Below are 19,811 nucleotides of genomic sequence, written 5' to 3'. Positions count from 1 at the left end.
ATGAGCTGTACTTTTGAATGACACCATTCACTCTGCTTCATAATGCACTGAAAAACGTGAAAAAAAATTCCACGGGTGAAATTGCAAAAAAAAAAAATAAAAAAATATGCAATTCCCAATTTTTTTTTATTTACCATATATTTACTATATAGTAAAACTGACAGGGCATATGCTTCCCCATGTTGGTAAGAGTTTGTAGATATCAAACATGTATATTTTTTAACTTAAGTGAACTATTAATCATTCAGAAATTTGTCAAAAGAATTGCTCTTTTGTCTCCATTTTCCAGAGTCCTGTAGCTTTGTGATGGCTTTTTTTTGCGTTTTGAGCTGATGTTTTTAATTCTACTATTTTTGGATAGATGCGATGTGTTGATTGGCTCTTATTGCAATGATGCAGTGAACCAAAAAAACCCCCAAAACGGAATTCTGCTTTTTTTTTTTTCTTTTCATTACGCCCTATACCGATCAGAATGATTTTATATTTTGGTAGATCGGCATTTCTGAACTCTACTATACTAAATATGTTGTTTTTTGTTATAGTTATATTTTCAATGGGGCAAAAGGGGGGCGATTTGAATTTTAGTTTTGTTTTTTTAACTTTTTCATATTTTTAAAAAATGTAACTTTTTATTGTTTTTTTTTTTTTTAACCAGCCCCCTTAGGGAACTTGAAGTTTATCTAGTCCGATCGCTTTTGCTGTGCAGGGCGGTGCTTCAGCACCACTCTGTACAGCAGAAATACTGATCTCCTGTGATCGCTGGCGCTCAGCCAGCTTTCACAGGAATTTCGCCATAACAGAGACAGGAATCATAAGCTACCCCCTGGCTGTCATGATAACCCATCGGTACCCCGTAATCATGTCACTGGGCACTGATGGGGTAGGGATTTCGTGGTCCCCGCTGAGCGCGTTAAATCCCACTATCTGACCTTGACAGTGGGATTTAACTATTTAAAAGGTGCGGGAGGTTTTTGTGATCCACCTGCGCCTGTTAGATGATCAGATCAGCCAACATGTGTGGGGAAGCATGCAGGCTTACGATGCCAGCCTACATCAAAGGGAAGCACACAACCTTGGATGTACCGGTATGTCAAAGATTGTGTAGAGGTTAAAAATAAATAAATAATAAAAATATATCTATCTCAGATATTCCATAGTTCAATTGATGCCAAATTGAGAGCGGTTTTATTGTATTTAACTTACTTGTTGTAGAATCATCATCCTCCTCTTCCTCCTCTTTATACAGTATAGGCCCCTCTGAATCACTATCACTAACACATTCACTTTCCTCATCCTCATCCTCTTCCTGAAGACATGGGGGAATATAGCTCGGAATTACAGTAACAGCAGGAACATCCCCAATATACACCCTTGAAGCGCGAGAAACTCCTCCTTCCGGAGAGAAATCCTCTTCCCCATTGCTTCCTTCTTCATCGTCATCATCAGGCCTGCAAAGTAAGAGGAAAAAACCCTTACATTTTTATTTTTACAAGAAATGTATAACCCAATGATGAAAAACAGTTAACTCTGTTTTCAAATTATAGGGGTTTCTTCGCTTTGAAAAAACCCTATTTCTTAGAAAGGTTCTTTGTCAATAAAGGCAAAGGTTTTTTTTTTGTTTCTGGGGCACCCAGTGATCAATTGTGATACAATGGAAAATCTGGTAGCAAGTGTTCAATTTTCCTGCAGCACTAAAACAGGAGATATTAAGAAATACACCGTTCTCAATGAAAATGGGTTGTCCATGTAAAGCAGAGCGGATCCTCCAGAGTGAACGACACTCCTTGGAGCCATTCTCCACCAGCATTGTAGGAATATGTAGCATAGGATTACTCTATTTGATTCTGGCACTATAACAGCATCACACTGTGTGGCCTCACGTTCTAATGTGCAGAGAAAAAAAAGTGTCATAAGCAAATGGGGCTTTGCTGCAGCTTCCTACAAAAGCAGGAGACCCACATAGACTTCTACTGAAGTGGCAGTATTAAAGCTTGCACCTTTTTTGCAAACAAATTCTTGATAGAAAAGCCCATTTCATTGGTGTCCTATGAATTTTCCTTTAAAGGGGTATTTCCAGCTCGTACATTTACAGCATAACCCCAGGATGTGCCACGTGTCTAGTATATGTAGGTTCCATGTCGGAGACCCAAACCTAGCTCAAAATCCAAAGGCACATCCCATACCACTGTAAATGGAGAGGTGGGACCTACAGCTATCAAATATATATGGTCTATCCTGTGAATGTGCCACAAATGTCTGAGTTGAGAAAAACCCTTTAATATACATTATCATAGCAACATGTGGACCAGCAATCAATTAGAATTACAGTAGGGCAAAGGAAATAAACTTACACTTTAAGAAGCTCTATAGTGACAGGCAAGGATCTCACACGTGTTCTCTCCTCATTTGACACAACTTCATTGGGAAAAAACAAGAGGGAGTGTGCCCGCTGAGAATTATCCAAAGTGGGTATCGGCTGTGGACTGTTGAGAGCTTGCTGAATGCGAATATGAAGAGGCAGTGTAGGCACATTTAGTGGCAAATCTCCTTTTTCACCCTCTGTGATAGGTAGAGGTATTTCTTTTGGAGGAAGATCTTGGGGGGGCAGAGACAGCAATGTAGGGTCTTGAGCTGGAAGTGTTTGAGATGGGAGAGAATGTGCAGGAACTTCATTTGCAAGAACAGTAGGGAGCGACACTGGACGAGCAGTTCTCTCTTTGTTGCTCATAAGATCCGCAGGAGTTGGAAGTCCTCGTTTAGAAGGAAGAGGTGGAGAGGGACGCGAGCCAGCAGGTGTGAGGGTAGTTCCACCTATTGCCAAGCACAGCTCCGCTACAATAAAAAGGTACAATTATTTTAATAATGGCCACATGCTAACAAATAACGCTGAACACTACAGGTAATAGTTTTATAATTTAGATTAAACAGGTTAAGATTTATAGACAGTATCTAAATATAAAATTCCATTGAGGTATGCAACTCAAAAATATTAGTCATGGTCACGTATTCTAGCATATTAACCTATAGCCAGGCCCTTTGGCTTGTCGGTATTTTTGGACCCCTCTGACACTTCACACCACTACAGCTGACAGCCTGACCCTCGTAGAGTAGTACTAGGATATAGCCCCATACCCATTTTGTGGCCTCATGAAGAATTGAATTGAGGAGGTTTTAAACATTTCTACCTCCTGAGCAGAACTCTTCTCACAGTATTTTTAAACACAACAGATTACGGTGCTACACTTTTAGGCAAAAGTAAGAAAAAGTGATTAAGGAGAGATATGCAACTTTCCACCCCTATTAAACAACAAGTGATACAAGGGATACCCCCCTCCCCATCATCAAATTCCCTGAATATTTGCAGTTACACACTTGCACTATCAGATTCATAATGCCAGTTTATGACCAGTCTTAGATCTGGTTTCCGAGAACAGAGCTGCCACTTGCTAATCATTTTTAGGGAATGATGATCAGCATCTCACGAGGTGCAATTACGTTACCAGAATTGGAGCCTATGATTTCTGGTGATGAAAATTTTTCAAACTATATTTGTGAGTATTTAAAATAAAAGTTTAGTGGCCCAGGAGATCTGAAGTAGCTTTATCCGTCACTAAGTTTAGTGGCTCACGAGATCTGAACTATCTTTATCCGTCACTCAGTTTAGTGGTCCAGGAGATCTGAACTAGCTTTATCCGTCACTAAGTTTAGTGGCTCACGAGATCTGAACTAGCTTTATCCGTCACTCAGTTTAGTGGTCCAGGAGATCTGAACTAGCTTTGTCCGTCACTAAGTTTAGTGGCTCAGGAGATCTGAACTAGCTTTATCCGTCACTAAGTTTAGTGGTCCAGGAGATCTGAACTAGCTTTATCCGTCACTCAGTTTAGTGGTCCAGGAGATCTGAACTAGCTTTGTCCGTCACTAAGTTTAGTGGCTCAGGAGATCTGAACTAGCTTTATCCGTCACTCAGTTTAGTGGTCCAGGAGATCTGAACTAGCTTTATCCGTCACTCAGTTTAGTGGTCCAGGAGATCTGAACTAGCTTTGTCCGTCACTCAGTTTAGTGGTCCAGGAGATCTGAACTAGCTTTATCCGTCACTCAGTTTAGTGGTCCAGGAGATCTGAACTAGCTTTATCCGTCACTCAGTTTAGTGGTCCAGGAGATCTGAACTAGCTTTATCCGTCACTCAGTTTAGTGGTCCAGGAGATCTGAACTAGCTTTGTCCGTCACTCAGTTTAGTGGCTCAGGAGATCTGAACTAGCTTTGTCCGTCACTCAGTTTAGTGGCCCAGGAGATCTGAACTAGCTTTATCCGTCACTCAGTTTAGTGGTCCAGGAGATCTGAACTAGCTTTGTCCGTCACTCCGCATGTGATCAGCTATATTTTCAGAAACTAGAACAAGCACTGGTTAAACACTTAGCTATGCTGCAATCTTTAAACTGGTGTTTTCTAAGTGTCCCTGCAGATATTCATGGACTCCACTTCTGTGGTTTTTCCTACTGTTGATTAACAGGGGTGATGATTGACATTGCTGTCTAATAATTTTGTCTTCCTTTTTGCCTATAAGTGTAGCATGGTAATCTGCGTTATGTTTGAATATACTGTGATACTTGTGAACTTCGGATTCAATGGCAGAGCTTATCTGGGTCTGCCATGCTGGCAGAGACCCAGTGATCATACAGTAACATTGAAATAACGAATGAGCGCTTATTAAGCGCAATGTAATCACCAAAATAGAAGACTGAAGCAGTAATACACAAGGGAATGTTCATGCACACATGACCAAAGTCATGAGACCATTTCTCACGGTGGTGTAATAAGAAAAGAGGCAGCCTGCCATCACTAGCCTAACGTTCTGCTGTGATAGTTCTATTATGTACTAGGACAGGATCGTGCCCAGCTTTCAGCCAGGTCAGCCTATATGGCCCTGACGTCTTCAGATTTAACCCCTTTCTGACACTAGACATACTGGCACGTCCTATTTTGTAGTGACTTCTCGACCTTGGACGTATTGTTATGTACTGGGGATGGTGCGGGCACAGGAGCTGTACACCTGTAATCACCGCCGGAAGCTCAGCTCCTGCCGTCACATCCAGGGTTGATGCCCACACCAGCATTGGCTGTTTAACCCTCTAAATGCATCAATAGCAAGCCTAGCATTTAGAAGCTTGAGAGAGGGAATGGGCTCCTCCTCTCACCCGATAGAGACCTCGCGACGTGATCAAGAGGGCCCAAAAGATGTCATGACAGCAGGTGGTCAAATAGTAACCTCCTGACCTGTCAGCTACAGGATGTAGTTGGGATATGTCATTTGGTATAAAGTTAAAGTTAAGGTACCAGGATCGGATACCACTCCATGTAATGAATCGAAGGAAAGAATCAGGCACTATACGGAGAAGCGCTGTTAAGTGAAGGAATAGATGCCCAGGAATAGGGTATTCCTCTAACAGCACTTACCCACACAGCATCCTGTCTGCATCCCATATGAAGAAGGCCTTGTAGACCAAAATGTTACTTGTTTTTTCTGGATTGCATTTTCCATTAAAACCTATATTTCTTGCATAAGAGTGCTGGATTCCTTGCTTCAATGTGTCAGCTATGGTGGCCACTGACTGTTGTAATGTATTACAATTTATGTACATCTCAATGCATTATTCCAGCCATCAGACTAACTAATAAGTTAAAGTTCCATAGAGGGACTAAGTATATAAAAAAACTAAATACATTTACAAAAATAAATAAAAAAAAAGTTAAGGAATAAATACAAATATTTATGCAATAAGAAAACTAAACAAAAAAGTAAACCTGTTTTGTATTGCAGCATCTGGAACGACCTGATCTATGAATCTGTGAACACCGTAAAATAGAAAAACAACCTTGCAAAAAATTAAGATTTTTCATCAAATGCGAATAAAAACTGAAATGTAAATAAATATGATACTCCTGAAAAGGTCATCTCGTCCCACAAAAAAAAAAAAACAAAATCCCCCACTAAGCGACGTCAGCAGAAAAATATAGCTACAGCTATAGAGATGCAAAATCAATTTTTTTTCCCCGAAAACATTGCTATTGTGTGAAGGAAGCAAAATATAAAGAAAAATAAATGCGGTATCGATGTAATAGTACTGACCCAAATAATAAATCAGTTTTATCACTTTTTACCAAACAGTAAACGGCATATAAACCCCCCCCCCCTCAAAAAATTTCTGATTTACTGGTTTTAGTTCATTCTGTCTCCAAAAAAATCAGAATAAAAACTGATAAAAACATATGTGACCGAACATTGTACCAATATAAATGTCAACTCATCAAGTAAAAAAACAAACCCTCACATGACACTGTCGGCAGAAAGAGGAAAACAATAGAAAAAAAAAAAAAAAAAAAAAAAAAAAGTTTTTGCATTGCCATATTTTAAAGGAAACCTGTCATCTGTAAACATGCTATTAACCTGGTGACATGAGGTTAATCTGCAGGTTAATAGCGTTTGAAACCTGTCTGGTGTCTGCACATTGAACCCCACTGCAAGAAAAAAAAAAGTACTTTATTCTTCTAGGCACAGTTCGGCTTTCAGTCTCCTCTGTATGGAGAGCGGCGGCTGTAACCGCACCCCGACTGACAACCTCCTCTAATGCTGAGCGGTTGCCAGTCAGTACAGAGGGCGCCTTTAAAGCCGCCGCTCTCCATACACTGAGTGATGACTGAACCTGCACTGGGGGGATAAACCCGAACACTGCTGGGGAAATAAAGAAATTTCCTCCCGGCATTGGGGTTCAACGTGCAGGCACCGGGCAGGTTTCAAACGCTATTAACCTGCAGCTTAACCCTATATCTGCAGGTTAATAGTGGGTTTTTATTTTACAAGTGAAAAACGGATTTTTGTGTACTCACCGTAAAATAGTTTTCTCTTAGCCATCACTGGGGGACACAGGACCATGGGTGTTATTCTGCCTATCCATAGGAGGACACTGAGTAGATGCAAAAACATAGCTCCTCCTCTGCAGTATACACCCCCTGGCCGGGCCAGGCAACCTCAGTTTTAGTACACAAGCAGTAAGCGAAAAAAAACGGTAAAAACTTCTCAACAGAGGAACATGAGAAAAAAAAAAAAAAGAGTCATAACTAAATAAGGTACTGAGAGAACCAAGGCCCAACAGGGCAACAGGGTGGGTGCTGTGTCCCCCCAATGATGGCTAAGAGAAAATGATTTTACGGTGAGTACACAAAAATCTGTTTTTCTCTGACGCCTCATTGGGGGACACAGGACCATGGGACGTCCTAAAGCAGTCCATGGGTGGGTAAACAAAGAACGCAACCCAAGGACTAGGAACCAGTCCCAGATAGTGGAGTACCTATCTCAGTAGGCGCTCCTGGCTATCGTTTGCAGAATTTTCCTACCTAGGTTCGCCTCAGCCGAAGCCTGGGTATGGATTCAGTAATGATTTGAAACAGTATGTAGGCAAGACCAGGTCGCAGCCTTACACCTCTGTTCCACTGAAGGCTGATGCCTAATGGCCCAAGGGGCGCCAACTGCTTGCGTGGAATAAGTCCGCAGCCCACTAGGAATGGGCTTAAGTTGCAAGCGGTAGACTTCCTGGATCGCAGAGCGAATCCAGCGAGCCAGCGTTGCCTATGAAGCTGCCTGTCCTTTCTTAGGCCTTTCAGGAATGACGAACAAGGAGTCTATGTTCCTAAAGGGGCTGTCCTGGGTACGTAATATCTGAGAGCCCTCACAAGATCTAGCGAATGTAGAAACCTTTCCACCCTATGGACTGGGTGTGGACAAAAAGGAAGTCAGAACAATGTCCTCGTTCATATGAAACGGGAAAATAACCATCGGAAGAAAATCCGGAAGGGGGCGTAGAATCACCTTGTCCTGATGAAAGATCAGAAAAGGTTCGCGGCAAGAGAGTGATGCCAGTTCCGAAACTTGTCTGATGGACGTAATCGCCACTAAGAATGTTACCTTCCAGGAGAGAAGAGCAAGAGAAGATTCCTTAAGAGGTTCAAAAGGGGACCTCTGGATACCATCCAAAACGAGATTGAGGTCCCATGGGTCCAGCGACCGTTTATACAGGGAAACTAGATGGGAAACACCCTTGAGGAAAGTCTTGACTTGCGGATTGCAAGCTAGGCGGTATTGATAGAATATTGAGAGAGATGAAACCTGCCCCTTAAGGGAGCTGAGGGCCAACCCGTTTTGCAACCTGACTGCAAAAAAAAAATCAAGAATTCTGGGGATCACCAGAGGCATAGGTTGGACATTAGATTCCCTGTACTCGGAAAGGAAAGTTTTCCACGTACGGTGGTAAATATGGGATGAAGGCCGGCTTTCGGGCACTGTACAAGGAGGAGATGACCGCAGGAGAGAATCTCCCTCTTTTTAAAGTCCAGGTCTCAATGGCCAGGCCGTCAGCTTCAGGGCTCTGGAGTTCTGATGGGAAATGGGCCCTTGGGTCAGCAAGTCTGGGATGCTTACGAGGCGCCATGAGCAATTGTACTAATTCAGCATACCAGGCGCACCTGGGCTAGTCCGGTGCTATTAGTATCACCGGGACTCCTTCTGCCTTGATCTTACCGATTACTCGCGGCAGCAGGGGCAGAGGCGAAAAACATGTAAGTTGGACGGAAACGACTTCAGGAGACTAGAGCATCCACGCCAATGGACTGTGGGTCACGTGACCTGGCTAAGAACGCGGGTACCTTTGCATTCAACCTTGAGGCCATTAGATTATTATGATTTATTATTATTTATTTGTAGAGCACCATTAATTCCACGTCTGGTGTACTCCAGTGAGTGCAGATGTGTGGGAACACTTCTGGGTGGAGAAACCACTCTCCGGCGGCCAGGCCTTGGCGACTTAGAAGGTCCGCCACCCAGTTTTCTACTCCCGGTATGTGTAACGTTGAAAAACACAGACCCCCGTCGATTCGGTCCAGGTGAGGATCCTGAGAACCTCGAGATAAGCTGTCTTGCTGCTGGTACCTCCCTGCTGATTGACATAGGCCACAGCTGTTGCATTGTCCAATTGGACCCGAATCAAATGACCTGCTAGCAGAAAAGGGGAATGACCTGAGCGCGAGAAGATCGCGCTGATTTTCAGGATGATTTCTGGGAAGGGAAGACTCCTGGGGTGTCCAACGTCCCGAAGCAGTGTGGAACCAGTACGCTGCTCCCCAGACTAAGAGGCTGGCGTCCGTGGTCAGGAGTAGCCAGTCCACTTGGGGGAGAAAACCTCCTTCTCGATATGGAAGAGGACTGAAGCCACCAGTAAAGCGCATACCTGACTGAAGGTGTCAGGTGAAAAGTTCGTCCAAGGAAAAGGGGCTCTTGTCCCAGGCAGCTAGAAGCGCAAGCTGCAGTGGGCGGTGGTGTGGCTAAGCGAGCAGCACTGCCTCTATAGCCGCCGCTATCGTACCTAGCACTCTCATACTGAATCGTATGAAGTGACAGGAGTACGTAGAGGGCAGTGTACCGCTTGTTGTAGAGCTGTCGCCTTGACTTGAGGGAGAAATATCAAGCCCCGAAGAGTGTCCAGGGACATGCCCAGGGAGGTGACAGATTTTGACGCGACCGGGGATGATTTGACTGGAGTCAGAAGCCGCCCTAAGCGGGATAGGGTGCCCACAGAGATCTGCACGCTGGTTGAGCCCTTGATGAGGAGGTCATCCAAGCAAGGCAGAACAGCCACTCTACTGGCGTGAAGGGCACTCATGGCGGCCGCCATGACCTTAGTTAAGACCCTTGGTGCTGTGGCAGAGCCGAGTGTAGGGCCACAAATGAAAATAAGAAGTCCTGAACCGCGAAGCGGAGAAACTTTGGTGAGCTGGAGCGATAGGTATGTGCAGGTACGAGTCCCTGATAGCTAGGGAAGCAAGGAATTCTCCTTCGACCATAAAAAGGTAATAATGGACCCTAGGAAGTCCATTCTGAATCTCTTTACGTGCACATGTTTGCTTAGGTGTTAGAGGTCCAGGATGGGACGAATTGACCAGTCTTTCTTTGGCGACCACGATAGGTATAGCCTTGAACCTCTCGCCGTCCGGAACAGGTACCATCACCTTTGCCGATTGGAGGGAGTGGATTGCTGAGGAGAAGGCCTCGTGGTGTTTTGGAGCGTTTGGGGGGGTTTGAGAGAAAAGACTGACCAGGGGATCGGGTCCAGAATTCAATGTGGTAACCGGAAGACACAAGGTATCACACCCATTTGTGGTCTGAGGCGGCGGGCCAGATGGAGAAGGACGAGACTTCTCGGTCTTTGTCTAGACTGCTAGGAGGAGGTGGACTCGGGGAGGGCTAAGAAGGTCGGGCCCTGCGTGTCTAGTAAAAAACATCCTGGGCTAGAGTTGGGGGAGAGAGGTACTCTTTTCCTCCCGTGGCGTCAGACAAAAAAAAAAAAAAAAAAAGAGCCTGTCCAGACGATCGGCAAACCATCGGTCTGGAAAGGAGTACTGTGAGAGGCTTCTTAGAGACCGAGTCCACTCTCCATTATCGGAACCAGAGGGCCTTACGGATGGCTATGGTATTTGAGGCGGCAATAACTGCGCAGGTAGCAGCGCCGAGGGAGGCCTGCATGAGGTACTCCGCAGCCGCAGCAATGTGGACAGTTACATCTGTGAGGGTCTGAGGAAAACTGGTAGTCCTGGTGCCTTTGCGACCCACACGGAAGGGGAGAGAGACCCGCGGCCTCGAGGCAGAGCGATCGAGCTGCTCCACTTGTCTGTCTGTCGGGTCCTTGAAGGAGGATCCATCAAGTAAAAGACAGGAGGGTCCTTCAGGCAGGCAGAAGCCGGGTGAGGGTCCACCGAGGCCGGATCGGCCCAGCCCTTAGAGACAGCTAAGCCAAAGGGGTACCGGGCCCCCATGAGTTTACGGATACCGAAGCGGCGTCAAAAAGCTTTTTTTTTTTTTTTTTAAGTTTCTTCACCCTTTTAAAGGACACCGCAGGGTCAGTGGTAGTAGTGGGTGGGAGATCTTCCACATGCAGAGTTTTGGTAGATTGCTGCAATAAGGGAGTCCATCGCAGCTTTGATCGCTCGGGGAGGTTGAAACCAAGGAATCATCCCGGTACAAACATCATTCCCCTTCCTCTGGCTCCTCAGATACCGCGGAACATGTGGGAGAACCCCATCTGTGAACACCAGAGGGAGACCCATGGGGGTCATGCCCTTTTTCTGATCTGCAACCGGTGAAGCAGAGGGCTGATTCTCATCAGGAGTACCCTCTATAGAGGTGTCATCAGGCTGCGTTCTGTCCAGGGGCCCCGAGGGGTGTAGGACGATGTTGCATAGCCAGCACCAGGTTCTGGGAACTGTGCCCATTCTGGGGGACTGGGAGCCGTAGGCTCTGGGCTGGCAGCGGTTGCTGCGGTGGTGGCGGGGGGGGCTACAAAGGCATCGGACTCACAGAAGGAAGAGGTGCTATCATCCCCTAGTAGCTCAGTGTGGCAGGATACATTAATAGTCTTATAGTTGTTGCTGTAGTTGTGCCGGGCATAAAACATGTGACTGCAGCCCCTGGCTGATGAGCCACAAACTCTGATTGTAATGAGGGAGCAATGCTCTGCAGAGTTAATATGTAAGTGAGGCTATAACTCATCCAGAACCCTGATGACCCTTTCCCCCTCCTGCGTCACAGTTCCTGTGGGAAGGAGGAAGCCAGCTCTGAGAGACACCCACAGGCTCTGATCACAACAAGAGGGAGCAATGCTCTGCAGCAATACTCTGCAGATCCTGTGTGAGGAGGGTTACGCGCGCTTTCGTGAGGGAGCTTGGCTTATCGAGTGTCGTAGGGGGCAGGGCTTAGCTCTAACAAGAAGGCATGAGAAAATATAATAAACAAAAAAAATGGTGGGAAGGGACTCCCCTTCCCCCCTCCAGCCCTGTACAACAATGGTGGACAGAAAAACCTCTATAAGTGTACCGCAGCTGCGGGTGCACTTAATCCAGGGAGTTGTCCCCTCCCCCCGCCACAGGTGGAATGCTCTGCAGGTGTCTGCAATCACAGCCCATGTGCATCCAGTCACTGTGACCTTTGCTCCAGTTTCCTGTCAGGGAGCAAGTGTGCAGATTCTGACGCCTGCTGTGCCCGGTCACAGAACGTGTATCAACTCAGAGCCTGCCAGAGGGACTGAGGAATGCTCTGGAAAAATTGGAATCTCACCTCAGCTCCTGTGGAGATGGCAGTCTGGTCACGCTGGTGAGGAGCGAATATCAACTCAGAGCCTGCAAGAGGGGATGAGGAAGTTTTCATCTGCTCTGGAAAATCAGTGCCATGAGACCTGTCGTCCAGTGAGTAACAGCCCAGGATCCAGCGACGCAGGAGGTGGTACGGGGAGCCAACACTCTGCATTCCCGCCTGTTGATGGTTTTGGGAAATCGGTCCCCAAAGGAACCGTCGCCCTCTAAAAACAAAAAATTCTTGCTGCAGTAGTCTGCAGAGATGTGCCTCCTATAGACACTAAGCTAAAACTGAGGTTGCCTGGCCCGGCCAGGGGGTGTATACTGCAGAGGAGGAGCTATACTTTTGCATCTACTTAGTGTCCTCCTATGGATAGGCAGCATAACACCTATGGTCCTGTGTCCCCCAATGAGGTGTCAGAGAAAGATTCCTTTTAAAGTATTGTTTTAGTGTGTTTTAGTAGCCAAAAAATAATAAAAAAAACTATATAAACCTCGTATTGCACCAAAAAGAAGAATAAAATAGTCAGCGGCATAAAATATATATAAAAGAAATTCTTGACCTGCTGTTGATTTGTTTATTCTGCCTCCCAAAGACCACAGTAATACTAGGCTCACATTTATCCTGCGATCTACGCAGAGCGCTTACACCGGAGATTACGTGTAAATCTCTGAAAAACAAGATTCAGGCGGAACCCTCAACAGAACATTCATTATCATGAGGCAGACTCAGTCACTTTGGACTGGGTCTGACCTATGATCCGGCAAAGTCTTTTTTTAAGCGTTCCTAAAAGTGCTAACGACCACAATTTTGGGCACTTCTGAAAACACAACGGTTACTTACCGGTAGCCGGTTTTTCCAGAACCCATTACAGCACCACGTGAGAGATGGATCCGCCCAGCAAGGACAGGAAACCATTCTGAATAAAAGGGCGGTACTTCTCCCCTTCGTCAGTTGATTACCGAGAATGAGAGGACCTCCAACAATTGTTAGAACTTACTCCACCACCACTAAACACTCACAAGCACACCGAAAAAGTGCACACCAAGGATGAGAAAGGGAGGGAATATAAGGGTGCTGTCATGGGTTCTGGAAAAACCGGCTACCGGTAAGTAACCGTTGTGTTTTCCCCTCACCCATGACAGCACCACGTGAGAGATTTCCAGAGAAAACCCATTAGGGAGGGACCATCGCCTCAAGCACCCTTCTACCAAACGAAAGAGCAGCCGAGGAGGATAGGTCCAACCGATAGTGTCGGAAAAAAGTAGATTGTGAGGACCAGGTAGCGGCCCTACAAAGTTGGTCGATAGATACCTGTGCACGCTCAGCCCAGGAGGTAGACACCGCTCTGGTGGAATGGGCCCGGATGTTCTCTGAAACAGGCGCTCCACAGGAGGAGTAGGCCAAACTAATGGCCTCCCTAATCCACCTAGCGATAGTACTCTTGGATACCCCCTGACCCTCGGTACCACCCTGAAGGAGATAAATAATGACTGTCTTCCCCACTGCCTGTGTGACCGAAAGATAGTGTAGGAGGGCCCTTCGTACATCTAGGGTGTGAAATCTACGGTCCCCCTCATTAGTGGGACGGCCGTAGAATGAGGGCAGGACTATTTCCTACGGTCTATGAAATGAGAAGCAACCGTCGGGAGATACGCCGGGTCCGGACGCAAGATGACGCTAACCGCAAGGACCTGAGTGCAAGACTGCACTACCGACAGGGCCCGCAATCACAGATCCGCCGTGCCGAGGTTAAGCGACTAGCAATACGGGCCACAGGGCAGGAACTTCAGGGAAGCTTAGTCAGGGGTTCAAAGGGGGGCCAACGACAAGGCCCCGAGCAAAAACGACTAAGGACAGCAACGCCAGGGAGAGTTGTCGGCAAAAGGGCCAAGGGGGAGGACTCGTGAGGGCGACCAACCCTAAGTCGAACCGCCGGTGGACTACCGGCAGGACCTCACGAGCCAAACAACCATTTAACCCACCGGTTCGCTGCCAGGTTTCCACTGGATAAGGTACCCAGGGCAGAACAGGAACCCCCAAGTGGGTACGGAAACCTAGGACAACTCCATCTGCAAGAATGCCAACGGACATGGAATAGGACTGACTAAATATACTATGAAGTAAATGCATATGCATACTATTTATGCTGTGAGAGGCAGCTGAGGTCTATGCTATGAAGTTTCGATACCCAGACATAGTCATATCTGTATATTGGGAATGGCATCATGATTGTTCCACAACGCACCAGGTTGTCCTTTGGATGGTGTCAGTAGGGATTTTTTAATGTGTCGTGAGCACCCGCCCAGTATGTATGGGTTTGATAAAGCAAAAAATAATTGAAAAAAAAAAAAGTGGAAAATCTTACTATCACACATGTGACTGATATAGTATTACGATCTTCAGATGAGCAGCGCTCTGTTTGTTGTCGGGGCAGGTACATGGAACAGGAACCCTACCCAAGGGACCATTCGCAAATAAGGAGAACCTCTCCCATGGAGGTTAGCGGTAACCGGGTCACGGCTCTTCAGTAAGGTAGAGACCGGTTCAGAGAAGAACCCTTGCATAACAGCAACAACCCCTCAAGTGCGAAGCAGTGAATGAAAACCCTTTTCCCGTGCTAGGACTACCGGAGACTGCACGAACAGGGCCGGAAGCCCCCGCAGAACCCCAGGATACGGGACAGACATCGTCCCCAGGAGAGAGAGCCATGGCACCGTGGGCCAGAAGGGGGCTAGGAGAAGGACCCGCGCCCGATCCTCCCCAAGCCCTGGTATAACCATCGAGAGTATGACCACAGGGGGAAGGGCCTAGGCTATTCCGAAGGGCCACAAAATGGAAGCGTATGCACCGCAAGGGCTGGACTGCCGGGACCCCGGAACAAGCATCTCTATAAGCCAGTGTAGCCTGGAGGAAACAGGCCCCTCCGTCGCCTGCACCACAGAGTCACTACCGCGGAAAAGATCCGCGGATTTAGGGAACATTCCCCTCGCCGCGGTCGATGGCACCTGAGGCAAGCAGCCGACTACAGGAAGGCCCATCGGGATTAAAAGCCACAACCGTACACACCCAAGGTCACCAGCTGACCATGAGACCAGAGAATGCGCATAGGCAATTCAGAAGCCCGGTAAGTGTAGAGCCGAGGGGGAATCCGTCCTGCCCAGAAAAGACCGTAAGATGCCAGCATGAGGGATGGGGATCAGGTGTCCCGTCCTCCCCCCCCCCCCCCGGAGAGTCAGGAGGGAGACGGTAGACTGAGGGACCGACAGCAACCAACGTGCTGACCCTGGAGGGGGAACAAGGGGAATCTAGCGTATGTTCCACAGCCCATAGCTCCAGGAGGCGTGAGGGCCGTGCCGCGTCCGAAGCTGACCACCAGCCCCAGAACATCCGCACCTGGAGGCGATCCTCCCCAGACGTACTGGCGAGCACCAGCAGCGACCCCCGCAGATGCTGAGGTAGCCAGGAACCCCACAGACAGGATGCCTATGGACACCCACCAAGCAGGGAATTCAGGACTTCCAAGGAGAGAATGACGTCCCACCCAATAGCTTATTTTTTTTTTTTTTTGGTAGGCAGACAGGATTCGTTGTGTCAATGGAACCAGGGCTTCCCAGCCAGTCACCCACACTGGTATGTCCGAGGCCCGAAGCTACGCAGCGTCTGCGACCAACCGATGGCAGGCATCACGTTCAGCATGGCCATTGACCGTTGGAGCCCTGGAGTGGAACAGGCCCCATGGAGCCGCCTGGTAAGCACGATGTCATAGTGCCCAGCAGGGATATAGCGCGTCACGGAACCAGTTGGGACGGTAGAGCGCCCCCAGGGCCCCCAGAACACCCAGAGAGTCCACTCTGCTGGGAAAGAAGGCATAACCGTGTGAAGAACTGCGGGGAGGCGGATACGTTCTCCAGCGCATCTCCCAGCCACATACCCAGGAGTAGATCGTCATATGTCCCTGGAGAAAAAGCAAGCTCGGGCAGCAGGCATACTGGACAGCCTTTCAACCACAATGCCAGTCTGGCCACAGTAGACAGACAATCCCGCACCACAGGCTCCCAGCCCGACTCAGCAAGAATGCCGCTGCTCCCTGCAGCAGCGGCAACGGAGAAGAGATAGTCGTATCTTTTTTTTTTTTTTTTATATGGGTACCAAAGGACCCAGGGGACATGTCCATTTTGAGGAGGAGAGTTCCTGGTGCAACTGCGTCCACTGTTCCAGAACAAGTGCTACTAAATAACGGTTGCAGGGAAGGGTCGCTACCTTCCCCCCGCAACATCCTCAACCCTCACAGGTAGCCAGCGGCGTCCGCTCCGCACTTATCGAAGGTTCCAAGCAGCCATACAGAGCACCTAACCCATAAGAGCTATCTGAGAAACGGAACAACAAATGGCCCAGTACATTTGCCCCTGCATCCTTCACCAGACCAATGTCTCCTAGAAGTGCACCGACATAACTCAAGGATCGAACCATCTATTAAGGGCACCGGACCTGCTATTAGTGGAGACCAGCAGGGCGAGCGTGCACACAGGATCGGGCCTACGCACAGGGCACGGAGAGTGAGTGCCGCACTGTCAGCAACCAGCCCCCACCGTTAGTGACCGCTGTCAAGACCGATCAGTCCCTGTGTACCTGCCATTCTATAGGAATGGACGGACAAGGGGACAGTGTAGCCGACCGTGGAGGCCGCCGCAGGTACTACAAAGAAAGATCTGCATCTTAGAACGACTGCCATGAGCCATAGCACAAGGTAGACACATCGTAAACTTCTCCTGCCTATTCAAGACCTGAAGCGGAACCGTGCCCTATACGCCCCACACAAGGGGCCTTCAACCCTAGGCCCATAGGCCATATTGGCACACCACACAGAGGACACTCCTCATGGTGCTTTAGGAGCCACTGAAGAGGGGGAACCACCAGGGATCCAAGGGGAAGGCGACATTCACGAAGTCCACTCACCCACCATAGGAGATCAAGGGTACCGGAACTGGAGGCTTCAACAGACATCCACAGGCCCGCAGAGGTTGTGGAGCCGCAAGAGGATTAGCTCATCAGGCTGCCGTGGCCGGGACGACCAGCGCCGCTCCGGAGAGTGCTGCCGCCTGTCCGAATTCCTCCTGGGATGCAGGCACAAGCACCCGCGCTGCCGACCTTGAAACGGCGATCCTCCGCCTTCCGGTCCCCTAGGGTGCCTCCCCCCCCCCGCTTCCGCGCGCCCAGCGGCGTCCAGACGGGGGGCGGCATCGCCACTGCGGTGCCCTGAAACATCGCCGCCGCAGCAGGGGCGCCGCCATCTTCTTCCGGTGACGTCACGTAAGCCTGCTTCCGTTACCCGGCGTGCCCTGAGCGTATCCCAGAGCGCGCCGCATCCAAAAAGTCCTGGCAAGCAGAGGAGCGCAAGGGGGGAGGATGGAGCGGCGGTCCAGACCCCTAGGAGGGCCCTGCCGCACACCCCCGCACGGACACCAAGGCCCCCCAAGGGCTGGTGGACGGCGCTTCCAGCCCCGAAGAACGGTGCCACAGGACTCACCCTGCTCTTCCAGACACCGGACGGGGCTGGGTAAGTAGGCGACTTTTCTTTTCTCTTCTTCTTTACCGCCGGTTTTCAGAACAGGGGTCTCCCATCAAGGACAGGAAACCAACTGACGAAGGGGAGAAGTACCGCCCTTTTATTCAGAATGGTTTCCTGTCCTTGCTGGGCGGATCCCTCTCTCACGTGGTGCTGTCATGGGTGAGGGGAAAAGATGGACACTGCCAAAAAGAGATCAGATCACAAAGTATCTCTGCCTGCCTCATTATAGAAAGGTTCCGTCAACAGTTTCACCTGAATCACGTCATTCGGAGATTTAGATGTAAATCCCAAAGTAAGTGTTGAACGGAGAGCACAGAATTAATGTGATCCAAAATATCATATAAAATGTTCCCAATAAAAGCTTCAATACCCCCCTTCCAAAAAAAAAAACCCAACCCAAAACAGAAGTTTCCACTCAGGTCTGTGATCTGTCAATGGAAATATAGAGGGCTTCCACATTACTGGTAAGATAAAGGCTTTGGAAAAGCACCAAAGCTTCCCCCTAAAAGAAATCCAGTAAAATCTGCACTCCCAAATCCAAATAACCCCCTTTTTTCTGAGCCCAATGGTGACCCTTTTGAAAATTAAGAACTTGGGGCCCAAAGCAACATTGAAATAAATAAAAAAAAAAAAAAAGGGGAAATTTTAATTTCCTCAGCCCAACGTTACACAATTCTGTAAATCACCGTAGGCTTTAACATGCTCACTACACCCTTGTATAAAGTCCTTGAGGTGTAGTTTCCAAAATGGGGTTACTCATGAGGGTTTCTAAGGGTTTTGTCATGGCAAGGACTCGGCAAATGCAACATGGCGTCTGCTATTCATTTCAGCCAATTCTGCACTCCAAAGGTTGAATGGTGCTTCTTCCCTTCTGAGCTCAACTGTACGCCCAAACAGTAGTTTTCCACCACATGTAGGATATCTGTGCACTTAGCAGAAATTGCACAACAAATTGCATGGTGCAATTTCTTCTGCTACCCTTATAAAGATGAAAAATAAGGGGGAAACATGTATTTTTTAATTTTTATGGCTCAACATTATAAAATTCTGTGAAGAACCTGGGGGTTCAAGGTTCTCACCACACCTTTTCACTGTGGAGGCTCATTGTGGGCTCCGTGAATGCAACAAGGCATCTGCTATAGAATGCAGCCAATTTTGTGCTCCAAAAGTCGAATGGCGCTCCTTCCCTTTTGAGCTCTGCTGTGCGTCCAAACACAGTAGTATTCCACCAAATATGGAGTATCAGCGCACTCAGAAGATATTACACAACAAATTGCGTAGTTCATTTTCTCCTGTTACGCTTATGAAAATGCAAAATTTGAGGCTAAAGCAATATCTTTCAGCAAAAGTAAAAATTTTCATTTTTCCTACAACATTGCTTTACTTTCTGTGAAGCACCTAAAGGGTTAATAAAATTATTAAATGTGATTTTGAGCACTTTGAGAAATGCAGGTTTTAAAATGGTGCAATTGTTTTCTTTTTATGTCACATAGGTCTCAAAGTCCCTAAAAATGTGATGTGGTCCCTTTAATAATTTTATTAAAAAGAGAAACAGAGACAGTGAGAGATCTCCAGATGGTTTCTGGGGATGCCCAGTAGAGGAAACAGGATCCTTTCTTTCTTTCTCCATACCAGCGTTCATATGCGCTTGCGTGCGATACAGCCAGGATCCAGTCACATGCAGTATTTGGACGCAGGTAAAAAAACGCCTCAAGTAGCGTTTTTCAAAGAAGGTGAAAAATTGCAAAAGAACAGATCCGGTATATAACGCATGTGAACGCATCCTAACACGATTCCATTGAAAATGCATTGCAATGCAAACGCATTTGTCAGAGATCCAGTCAGATGCGTTTTGCGTTTTTTTTACGTCCTTCAAAAACCGCTGATGTGAAAGCAGCCTTATAAGCAAATATACTATAAAATAAAGAAAAGGTTTACAGTGTAATCTTCTGATATGCCATATCAGTGGGTCACTGTCTTTTGGTTTAGAGCTCTACTGTGCCATTACAAATCTACTAATTTTAGTGGGTCTGCAGTAAAGCTGCAGGAAGCCAAATGTGAACA

At 47.5% G+C, this 19,811-nt stretch overlaps 1 protein-coding gene across 4 annotated transcripts in view; it reads right to left on the bottom strand.

Moving 5' to 3' along the window:
• The window catches only part of PHACTR4 (phosphatase and actin regulator 4), a 133,291-nt gene that overhangs the window by 8,883 nt on the left and 104,597 nt on the right, over window positions 1-19,811 (bottom strand). For all 4 annotated transcript variants that reach the window (XM_075335926.1, XM_075335927.1, XM_075335929.1 and 1 more), the window contains 2 exons: window positions 2,352-2,832; window positions 1,204-1,448 (listed from right to left, as the gene is read on the bottom strand). In XM_075335926.1, coding sequence (XP_075192041.1) covers window positions 1,204-1,448; window positions 2,352-2,832 — 726 coding nt within the window. The remainder of the gene's footprint in view (window positions 1-1,203; window positions 1,449-2,351; window positions 2,833-19,811) is intronic.

This window comes from Anomaloglossus baeobatrachus, chromosome 2, assembly GCF_048569485.1.
Source record: "Anomaloglossus baeobatrachus isolate aAnoBae1 chromosome 2, aAnoBae1.hap1, whole genome shotgun sequence".
NCBI classification, from domain to species: domain Eukaryota; kingdom Metazoa; phylum Chordata; class Amphibia; order Anura; family Aromobatidae; genus Anomaloglossus; species Anomaloglossus baeobatrachus.
This window is presented reverse-complemented; position numbering and strand designations above follow the sequence as displayed.